At 40.0% G+C, this 12,043-nt stretch overlaps 1 protein-coding gene across 1 annotated transcript in view; it reads right to left on the reverse strand.

The window, feature by feature from the left end:
• Positions 1-1,157: 1,157 nt before the first annotated feature.
• LOC122802327 (mitochondrial intermediate peptidase) overlaps positions 1,158-12,043 on the reverse strand; it is a 2,150,265-nt gene continuing 2,139,379 nt past the window's right edge. The window contains exon 18 of the mRNA XM_044071968.1: positions 1,158-1,269. Coding sequence (XP_043927903.1) covers positions 1,158-1,269 — 112 coding nt within the window. The remainder of the gene's footprint in view (positions 1,270-12,043) is intronic.

Here is a 12,043-nt window from a genome sequence, read left to right on the forward strand (position 1 = left end):
AAATATAAAACACCTTTAGGAAATGTTTTAAATTAAGAGGCTCTACATTTAAAGAGGCTGATACAGCTGAAATATATGCTCGACCAGATTATTTATTTATTTAACATTTGTTTACTGGGAAACTCCGACTGGGACAGAACCCATTTTCAGCAAAGGCCCACGGAGAAACACTCCAGATGAAGATAAGTAAGACAGCCCAATATTAAACGAGGACACTAAACACTATAAAACTGGAGAAACTGAAACACTACCTAGATTAATCGATTTTTTACACTAGATGGAAACCCATCCTACTTACAGAAGCAGGAATTTTTAGCATTAAGCCTCTTTCAAGAGATTCTTATAAACTAGGACTGAAAACTCTTCAAATATGGTATATGATTTTTGCTTATGACTGTAACAGAAGGTTGCTGTCAGAGGTAGTGCCAAAGGTTCTGTGCCAGCAAAGTTAACTATAATGGCCTTGGTCTAAATTATTTCACTTTGCAGCTGTAGAACAATTTTTGATATCAGAATACAGGGATGACATAGAGAAGACTCTGGCTCTACACAACTGAAAAGGCACGAGCTGCCATTGAAATAAACTGAAAACGGAGACCACAAATCCTGAACTCTATAAATTTCCTGTGAACTTCAAACATGGTATGAGGACGTATGTATACCATGTGCAGAGTCACTAAAAGGGAATCTTGTTGGAGGAATGGCAAGACTTGTCTTTGCATGGTTAAGAGCTTGAACTTTCCTTCTGTCAATGTTTGATGGGTCTGAGATGGGCCTCCTTCTGTCAATGTTTGATGGGTCTGAGACGGGCCTCTATTGCTTTTCTTTCTATGGACTGGTAAAATCATGCTCGTTTGCCCTCTAGGGACAGTTTTGCTGTCTGCATATCTCCAAGGTTTTGAAAGACTGTTACAGACAATGGAATTTAATGCTGCAGATTAATAGTCATAGAGCCTGGTACCAGTTTGCTGCAACAACCTTACGCCCCTTCAAAAACCAACTAGCCTCATGTTATGACATGCCACTGGTCTAAATAACAGGCAAACCTTCCACCTTTTAATGCATCATGAGACTGAGCAGGGGTCAAGCAATGATAAATACTGATTTCATAACTGTTTGGCTAAAGTTCTAACTTGCAAGGAGGAGGCAATCATTTGTTACTGATACCGCTGCTTTTGCCCATCCTTTTGTACCTGCTGTTCCTTCTGAAACTGCTTTTTAGCCTGCTGCAGTCCAGTTTGCCCACTGTAAATGGACAGCTTTCTGAAACTGCAGAGTGAAACATACATATGAAAATTTTGCACTGCTTTCCCTCTACCTCTAGCTGTTGAAATGCTGGCAGTCTGCACTTTAATTACAGAATACCTCCCATAAAAAGTTCAGAAAGAAAATCCAGAAGCACTGGTAGAGGGGCTGAAAACATGCCTAATCCATTCAAAGGTGCACAAACAGAAAATCTTTTTCATTTGATTTTTTTTAAGTCTATTTGGTTAATTCCTTCTGAAAAAAAATTATGTGGACTACACAGGAAGAAAGCCTGGCATCTCTAGCTACCATTAAGATTGGAGAAACCATGCAACTAGTTTTAGGAACTGGAGATCTGGTAGAGGCATCCTGGAAGTGACTGAGGAGATCCAGGTTAGGATCCATGACCCATAGTGGGTGCAACAGATGAGGCCAAAGGAAGGGGAACCAAACCTTCTTAGGCCAAAAGGGGATAATGAGGATTACCTTGCTCTTGCACTTAGTGGCTTTTCTGAATGGACTTGGTGGGAATAAGAATTGATGGAAATGCAGTAAAGGAGACCTAGTGGCTAAAAATGAATGGCAGTCCCTGTGGACTTGTACACTGGATGTCCCAGGAATGTGCACTTCTACCAGAAAGTAGTTTGAAGACCCACTGCCAAACTCACATGGTGTCCTGACAAAGAGGGTATGAACCATTTCCACCTTGTTTGCTGATGTATGCACCAAATGCACTGTACATATGTTAAGAGTGGATGTCAGTCCTTCAGTAGGCTGTCCTGAAAACCCTGCAATGCCAGGTGAACCATTCTCATCTGGAAGATATTGATGTGAAGTTTGATCCATGTTGATGAACACATCCCTTGAACTGCCTTCCCTTCAAAATACCTGCCCCCCCCCCCCCTAGAAGGGAGGCATCCATGAAGACTGTGGCCTTGGAAGAAAGTGGATAAAGGATCCGCCCTGTATAACTGACTGGGACATAATCCACCATTGTATACGATTCCTGCATACCTGGCTGCGTAAGATGGACTCTGGTGTGAAGGGGTGAAATTTCTGTGACCATTGCACTGCTAATGCCCACTGCAGGACTCTTGTGATTTCTGACTAAAAGAACCAGCATAATGGAAAAGGTTGTCAGTCCTAAGAGATGCAGAATAAGTCTTGCTTGTGGTTGAGGGTATTGCATCACCTGAAGGGTTACAGACTTTAATGAGTTGACTCTTGCAATGGAGTGTTTTGCAATTTGTTGGACAGTGTCTATTTGGCAACCTATAAATTCTATGCTCAGAGTGGGACGTAGTTTGCTCTTTGTGTAATTGACTGGTATTCCTGACTGGTTTGTCAGAGAAATTATGAATAGTGCTGTAATAGTAGATCTCTGGAGGTAGCAATTAGGAGCCAATCATCTAAATACAAGAACACCTGGAACACTTGCAGACAGAGATGAGCTGTTAGAAGTGTCATCATCTTGGTGAAAACCTGGTAGGCTTTGTTGAGACTGAATGGCAGTGCCCTGAATTGGTAGTGATTGGCTCCCAGCCAGAAACGGACAAACTTCCTGGACTGCCTTTGGATCTTGATATGATAGCAGGCATCCTGGAGATTGAAAGATCACATCCAATCATCCTTCCTCAATAAAGTCAGAATGGGCTGCACCATGACCATCTGGAATTTTGTCTGACATACTGATTTATATTGCTGAGATCCAACATTGGTCTGAGGTTTTTTTTTTTTTTTTTTTTTGGAACTAAATAAAAAACCTAGAATAGAGACAGGATTCTAACTGGTCTTGACAGATTGGCTGGATGATTCTTTTGTTTAGCAACTTTGATACCTCTGTTGCTACCAATTCCAACTGATTGGGTGGAGTATCCAGAATCTTTTGTATCATCTTTGGGGGTTCTGAAAAGGGTATTTTATAACCTCTGGTGATAATCCTGAACACCCATGAATCAGAAGTTACGGTTTGCCAGGCTAAAGTGTGTAAGGAGAAGCATCCCCTGACTGCTTCCAGAGCGCAGCAGTTGAGCAAGCACTCACGGACACTGGCAAGGTTTCTAAGTGAAGGGTCCACAGAAACCTTGACTTTGTGGTCTGCCTCTGCCTCAAGGGTGGAGTCCAGTAGTAATGGCTCCTCCTCTGTCTTGGGAAGGTTTATCCACAGGACTGTTCCGATGAAAACTATGGGACTTTTTATACCACATTTACCTAACTTCTCTCGGAGTCCTAGAAAAGGATCTCTGAGGAGTACAAAAATGGTTTCCCGTAGCAGACTACATCTTACCATCCTGTTCACTCCTGTTGAGTTTCTTTTAACTTGGGTCTAAACAGGGTGGAACCATTGTAGGCAGGATTGGTAAAGGACACCTTAAAGCTTTCCACAAAGTTGCAAAGCCACTTCCAGTCATGGCGTCTCAGAGTAATACCTGTATTGGATGCCACTGATGCACCATTAGCTGCGTTCAACAGCAGTCACATTGCACATTTGAGGTAGACTGAAGAACAGATGTTTGGGAGTCCATTGTTTTTTGGATGTTCACAGGAAAGCTACCCAAAAGTAACTTGTAAAGTTCCTTGATCAAGTCTCTCTGAAATGTGTCAGGTTAATAGGTTCATAGATTAGTACTAGGCTAATTGCCCTTGCGGGCCATTTTAAGCCTAGCCAGTCACCCCATGTGAAAATCAAACCCTGCACCTTGTGTCTGCAAGGTAAACACCTTAACCATTATGCCAACCTAAATAGTTCAGCATTTGAAGTGCAAAGGTGCCTGAAGCATACATACATTTCCTCAGTATGTCCAACACCCTCAGCTCCCCTGTTGGGGGGGTGGAGAGAGGAACTTTCTTATGAGAGTTCCTTTTTTGTGGCTGTTGATGCCTACACAGCAACTAGCAGTGGGCCCTTGAACTAATGTCTTCTATCCTTAGGGTCAACTACAATCTTGTCCGGCTTTTTGAGAACAGGTTCTGCCACATCAGGTTCCTTCTGAGCCTTATTTGTAGTGAGATCTATTAAGGAGTAAGGACTTGGGAACACCCACGATGTCAAAGGGCCAGACCCAAAAGCTTCAAAAAAAAAAAAAAAAAAACAGACTCACCAGAAGGAGTTTCTGTGGACCATCCTTCCCATCTGTTTCATCAATTCCAGAAGATCTCCAAGGGAGATGTCTTTGGGGGTAGGAGGTGGGTCTTGGGGAACCTCCTCTATCATCTAACTCCGTGCTGTCGCTTGCCCCGTCAGGATGAAACAGGTGAGCATTTGTGGATTCTGTTAAAGCAACTTTATTATGTACAATGCATCAGGATTGAGGCTTAATAACTTTAACTTAGATAAACCTATAAACAAATTAGCTATCACTCTCTGGCTGTACACTGAAGCTAGCAAGTGCTTGCTCTTTATATGCACGTGCAGACCTTGAAAGGCTTCTTAAAGGTACAACACACACACAATATTCTACATCCTCCCTCTCTGAGAAATAGTCATGCAATAATGACAAAATCGGTTGACATACAATTAATACAAATAAATCTTTGTCATGCAATTATACAGAACTAAATACATTTAGACAATTATGTCCAGGTTGCTGTGTATTTGACACTAGGTATGGAAATATGACCAAATCGCATGACATAGAAATTAGAATTAGGTCTAGCAAATGGGGCAGTCTCTGCTGAACGTTCAACCTTGGGGAAATCAAGAACATCACCAAGAATGGAAGTAGAAGTTAAAATATGTTCTGGAACATTGTCTGGATTGCTCTGAGATCTAGAGTCTGCAACACAAGAACAATGCTGTGATATCGATTGTGATACAGGAAGAAGATGTCTGCAATTTCTCCTTACTCCACACCCACAGATTCTACCAAGTAGGATCTCGGCTCGCCACATATATCTGTTACTTGTCCACTCCAGTCGAAACCTTTCACCATTTGTATCCTCACTGTTTCTCCTTCTTTCAATGGATGAAAAAATCTGCTCGATTTATCATAGCTGGACTTCTGGAAAGAATGCTTTCTGTATAGCTGGTTTCTGATTATTTAGTTGTTCTTTGCTTTAGCCTCAACAAACTGGAATTGACAGGCAATATTGTTCTGGTTTCCCTAGATAGAAGACGCTGAGCAGGTGAGCCAAATATATCACAATGGGGTATGTTTCTGAGATTGAGTAAAGTCAGACAGACATCAGTATTATCACACTTTGACTTCTTTAGTAATTGCTTTGCACTCTGTACTGCACATTCAGCTAGTCCATTTGACTGTGGATATTCTGGACTACTAGTAACATGTACAAAGTCCCATTCTTTTGAAAATTTTTGAAACAGCCGACTGGTAAACTGGGTATCATTGTCAGAAATAACTTTGTGTGGACTACCATGGACTGAGAAATGACGTATCAACTTGGTGATAACAGCAGTAGATATTAGATTAGGTGGTAAATTGATCTCAAACCAGTTTGAATAAGAGTCTGCCAACACTAAGTAATGCTGACTTTTCCACTCGAATATATCAGTGGCTGCTGTTGACCAAGGTAGTTCAGGAACTTGACTTAGCTGAAGTGGTTCTTTTTGCAAATGTAGTTTAGTACTATTGCATACTGAACAAGAAGAAAGTACTCTGTCAATGTCTTTTGCTAGAGAAGGCCAGATTGCTAGTACTCTCTCCCTTCTTTTGGTAGATTTGAAACCTGGGTGACTAAGATGCAAAATCTGGCTATATTCACTTTGTAAGGAAGCAGGAACTGCAATTTTAGGACCTTGGAAAATAATGCCATCTTCCATCAACATCTCATCTCTGTAAGGAAAATAAGTTTGCACTTCAGGTGGTACTCTAGACTGCTAAGATGGCCATCCAACATTAATGTAGTGGTTGAGCTTTTGCAAAATTGGATTAGTCTTTGTATGATCTCTCAGCTCCACAAGTCTAGTGGTAGAAAAATTACGCACTTCTATGATGTCAAAGCCACAATTCTTTGCATTAAGCTGTTCTGTTGTATTTCTGAGTGATCTGGATAAGGTATCAGACAGACAAAGAAGTTTGCCTTTTGTATACACCATTTTGAAGTTGTACTTCTGCAGTTTGAGCATCACTCTTTGTAATCATGACTAGAGGTCTGTGATCAGTTTCGATCTGAAAAGGTTGACCGTAGATATAGTGTTGAAACTCTAAACATGCAAATACTATTGCCAAAATGTCTTTCTCAGTTTGAGCATACTGCATTTCATTTGGGTAAAAGATTTAGATGCATAGACTACTGGTCTGCCTTCTAATTGCACCAAGACCAAACGTTGAAGCATCACAGGAAAAAAGTTACTAGTTTACTGACATCATAGTAACTTAATGTAGGTGGGACAGTGATTTTCTGCTTAAGGTCATCCAGTGCTTTCTGGTGCTGTTCCAACCATAACCATGTAACACTTTTGCACATCAGCTCAGTCAAAGGTGCTGCCAACTCATTGAAGTCTGATATAAACTTGCCTAAATAGTTGACCATACCAAGAAAACGTTGTAGAACTTGAACACTATCCAGTGCTGACATCTCAAGAATGGCTGCTTGCTTGGATGGGTCTGGTCACAAGCAAATGCTAGTAAATAAATGATCTACCTATGTAACTTCTAGTAATCTGAATTTGCACTTGAGAGGATTGAGCTTCAAATTCACTTCACGTGCTCTTAAGGTTTCTGTCATGCTCTGTTTTACCATTGACTCTGACTAATAAATCATCTACTATTATGGCACAAGGATAACCCAAAAAAATTTGCTCCACTGCACGCTGAAATACTTCACTTGCAGAATTTATTTCAAATGGCATCCTGAGGAATTTATATCTTCCAAATGGGGTACTGAAAGTAGTCAGTAATGAAGATTTGCGATCAAGCAACTTAACTTTTTTGCATCCAAGACAGAAAAATAAAATGGTATTCTGTATTAGGGCTGCAACTTCCTTGATTGTACGCATAGGATGATGTGGTCTTTTTAATGCTTTGTTCAAATCTCTTGGGTCAATACATATTCTAATTTCATCTGAGCCTTTTTTGTGGGCTGCTACCATGGGCAACACTCATTCGGTTGGTTCTGTAACTGGACAAATTACACCTTGCTGTACTATTTTATCCAATTGAGCTTTGACTTAATTCTGCATGGCTATCAGATCGTTTTTTGCTGGTCTGACTACTGGACTAACGTCTGGGTCTAACTGGAAGTTTGCCTAACTTGTCGTCGAAAACATCAGCATACTCTGAGAAAACAGCTTCAGTAAAATTAGAACTAGGACATGTGCTTATATGATGAACTTCTTTGGTAAAGGAAAGCAAATTCATTCTCAAACTGTCTCTGAGACCCATCAATGACTGCACAGGTCTTCGGGCTACATAGAATAATAAGCGGTAGCAGTTCCTAGCCAAATAACATGAAAGCACTACTGAGCCTTCGGTTTGAATTTCTTGACCATAGCAACAAGTTTCGCACAACTGGCCACATTAAGTTGTTCACCAGCTTTCATCTTAGCAAAAGTTTCTGCTGACATAACATTACACTTTGAAACTGTGTCTAGTTTGAGCTTGGTGGATTTACCATTGATCTGGACAGTACAAAACACTTCATTCTTTGCCAACAAATTACTACTGACACACCATCTACATAGAAAGCAGGGTTGCAGATCTCTACATGTTCAACTTGAATTTTTAACTCATTACATTTGAGTGATGCCTCCAGTTGCTTCTGCAGTTAGCTCCTACTTACGCCTCTAGGCGTCAAAAATTGCTTGTTCATATCTGCTTCAATAATTTGAAAATCATGCTATGTAATAGGTTTTAAAAGATTTTGTCTTAAAGCTTACACAATGGCAAACTGAACTTCGTTAATATTTGACTTCTGTGTAGTGCAGTTAAATTAACTGTTTTTATGATATTAATTTATATAGATATAATTTTCACATTTTTCTAAATATCTCAACAACCAAGTAACACAGACAGAACTCCATAGCCCCATATGAAAGTTGTCAGCTAGATGAATAAACTGCTGCTGACAGTGTGTGTGTAACTTGAGTGGTTGCTAAGATATTGCAAGTTGCTTACAAAATATTACAAATGTTAATAGTTACTGTGTTTACTGTGACTTATAAAAATTCAGTTTAAGACCTAGAACCTAAAGAATACTACCACTATAAAATAGTTTATGCTGAATAGTTTGCCATTTACACTTCTTTCATAACCCCTATGGTTCCAAAGATATGAACATTTGTTTGAAATATGAGGACATAATTTACTGCCAAAAGGCTTAGACTCCGCCCTTTGGAAGTTACAATGCAAACTTCCTGAGTTCCATTGGAGTGAATGAGTTGACCCTTCTTTTTAACTGTGTGAGGTTTACTTGATTTGCAAAACTTTTGAAAATGATTTCATTTTTTTATACTTGTGGCATTGCTGACCAAATGCTACGCATTTTTCTCTTTTAGACATGAATGGCACCACAAATTGCGATAGTTAACAATAAAACTTGATTTGGGTTTTGCTGACTCACCATTGTATGCAGTGAGCATGTCCTTTTCTTAGGACTTGCTGGAAAACTATGGGTTTTACCTGGACAGCCTGCAGGGGTAGAAGGTGCCATGTGCTAAGGCCTGCTTCTCCTAGCCACATGTTGCATGCTGTCTACATTTGCTCTGGAGCCTGCTGAAACCATGCTCTTATCACTTGTAAGCATACTTGTGTGCCTTTCTGTAACTTCATGGATTTGACAAATCTCAATAGCTTTGCTCAGCATTAAATCACTGTCAAAGCAAAATATTTCTCACTGCAAATCTATTAATACCACACACAAGCTTGTCCTTTATTAACTTATCTTTTAAGTCACCAAACCTACACATTTTAGCTCTGTTTCTCAGGTCAGTAATATAAGCTGCAAAAGTTTTTCCTTGCTTTTGATCTCTTGTGTAAAACAAATACCACTCTAATGTAACATTTGTCTGGAGGTTGCACATTTCCCTTAATTTATGTTTTAAACACTCAGGGTCTTTCCTAACTCAGCCTGTACAACAATATAACGATTTTCACCTTTTCCTTTATATGCATACACAAATGAACACTCTCTTTCAATGGCCACTGACCCAGCTAGGTTTAGCAAAATGAATGCTGGTATGTCCATCTCTCTCTCAGAATAAGCTGCTTGTATATGAATATGGTACTCTTGCTCAAATATTCTCCATTTCTCTGCAATATTCTGATCAAACACAAGTGGCCCTGGTTTACAAAATGCCTCTGCCACATTAACACATACAAGTAAAGGTTTTTGCAAGTATGCAATAACACACATATATATAAACATGCCAGACATTTATGCAAGTGTTTGTAACTACGGCCAATAGCACACAAGCCTAAGAGTAACTGGACTATGTGAAATAAGTCTCTCTGGCACAAAAATACTTTTGAAATCACTGTACTGTAAGAAATCACTTCTCATCAGGGTAAGAAACATTTCAAAGTAACTGCACTGTGCGAATAAACTGAGCAGAAGCAGCTCAAAGTAAAAAACATTTTGAAGTAACTGCACTTTGCGAATAAACAGCACACTGAAACTTTACCAAAATGGCTGTACTTTTCTCAATAACACTTTACAATGCAAGAAGTACTCTGTAATGGCGGCACTTTGCGAAGACACACCCAAGCACAAGAAGCTTATTGAAATGGCTGTATTTTGACTACACTTTATGAAATTGTTGTACTCTGCACACAAATAAACTCTTCTGTAAGCACTTTTACACACTGAGATACTTCGAATAACTAGTTATGCCCTTGATTAATTAGATCAAGGCAAAACAGCATTTTATTCAAAAACACAGTTTTTTGCCAAAAAACATGCAGTCTCCTTGCTTTATTTATGCTTAATGTGCCCTTTTGTCCTTTATTGTATTAATTTTTCCAGTTTAATCTTTTTTCATGCCCATTATACTTTTCTTGTGCTCGTTTTACTCTAAACATGACCATTTTACTTTAAACATACTCATTTTGCAATTCGAGGTTATTCTAAGTCCTGTATTTGCTTTTCTAATGATCGTTTTATCAAATATCTTAATGTTAAGCATTCTGTTTAATTAACAAACTTTCCATGCCTCTTGCTTGTTTAATAATGAGGTTTGTGACATTGTAATGCACCATTTTATCTTTATTATAAAATAAATCATTTGTGCAAGTTTTCATTACCTTTGGTTCATTTCTGGCCCTTTTTTGGGATCGGTTCTCCTAGTTTACATTCACTTTTAACTCTACACATCATAGGTTTGAAAGGCAGTCTCTGGAATCCCAGTTCTGACATCATGACAATTGTCATGTCAGGATGAAACAGACCATCATTCATGGGTTCACTTCAAGCAGCTTTATTATGAACACACACATCAGGACTGAGGCTTAATAACTAGCTTAGATAAACTTATAAACAAATTAGCTATCACACTCATACATGCTCTCTTCTCTGGCTGTACCCTCAAAACGGCACTGAAGATAGAAAGTGCTTGCTATTTATATGCACTTGCTGACACTGAAACACTTCTTAAATGTACAAGGCACACACACGTGTCTTTGGTGACAGACTCAAGACAGGAACCTATATGCTTCCTCTTGCATGTCCTTTTCTGAGAAATGTGTCTCAGGGCCTCTGACATAGACACCTCAGAGTCAAATGGGGAGCTCGAACACTGAGAAGACTCAAAGCTGATTGCGTCTGCTTGTCCCTGTCGACCTGAATGAGAGGAAGGAGGTGCCGGATCCAGTGGGAGATGAGATGGATAAAAACCTGGTGAGTGCATAAGTCTTCTTGGTGCAGCCAAAGCTCTCTCCACAGCCTTGAAAGCTGATTCAGCTAATGGTGCCAAGGATGAACTACCCTTATCAGTAAAGTCAGTAGCTTTCCCGGCTCAAACATTGGTTGGTGACGAGAAGATTTGGGAGTCTAGCTATCTACTGCCAAAGCACCAAGGGGGAGGGACAGCTCCAAAAACTTCATAGTCGACTCCACAGTCGGGGCACCAACTTCGATGCTCTGGCTAAAGAACTCTTCCCAACCCAAAGACAATGGTGTTGAGAAAGTAAGGGAATAAGTTGAAGCCAAAGTCTCCAAGGCTATTGGATCTGATGCTGGTATGTCAGAGGGGGATTTGGACCTATATGTGTTGGCTCTAGGAATGGGGGACTGCATCAGAACTAGTATGGATGGTGCTGATGAATCCATTCCCGACACTTTACTTGGGGATGGGACTGAGAAGACCCCCAGCTGAATTTGTATCCTCAAAAATTTCATTACATGGTCAACATACATTTTGGTTAGGCTTCTGGTGGATAGACCAGACCTCGAAGATGAAGCTACAGAAGGAGGTCTTAAAGGTAGCTTTTCAAATACTGGGGAATGAAGTCTGAGGCTGATTGGCCCCACAGAAAAATATGATTTTGGAGAGGGACTCCAGATCCTGGTTGCACTTGGACCACCACTTGGATCTGACCATTTCACAACTTAGATGCCAGACATGGAATAGCACTTGGATCTGGAGACCTTTTCTTAGGCTTCTCTGGTGTTTTTTATTTCCTCTTTTCAATCTGTTTTTCTTTATGTTTTTCTCTCTTCTTTAGATTCTTTTTCCCTTTTTTGTCAGAAGGAGAGTTGCAGGGTGCCTTTGATTCAGTGGACATTCTGGGCCCTATCTGAGGGGGAAGAAGCCCCTTAAGAATGAGTTTTTCCTTTCTGCCCTGAAGAACTCTGGTGCTGAAGGCAGCTATCTTGAAAGTGGGAAGGACCTAAGCAGTACACA

This window comes from Protopterus annectens, chromosome 5.part0 (assembly GCF_019279795.1).
Source record: "Protopterus annectens isolate FY-2018-M chromosome 5.part0, PAN1.0, whole genome shotgun sequence".
In the NCBI taxonomy this organism is placed as follows: Eukaryota; Metazoa; Chordata; order Ceratodontiformes; family Protopteridae; genus Protopterus; species Protopterus annectens.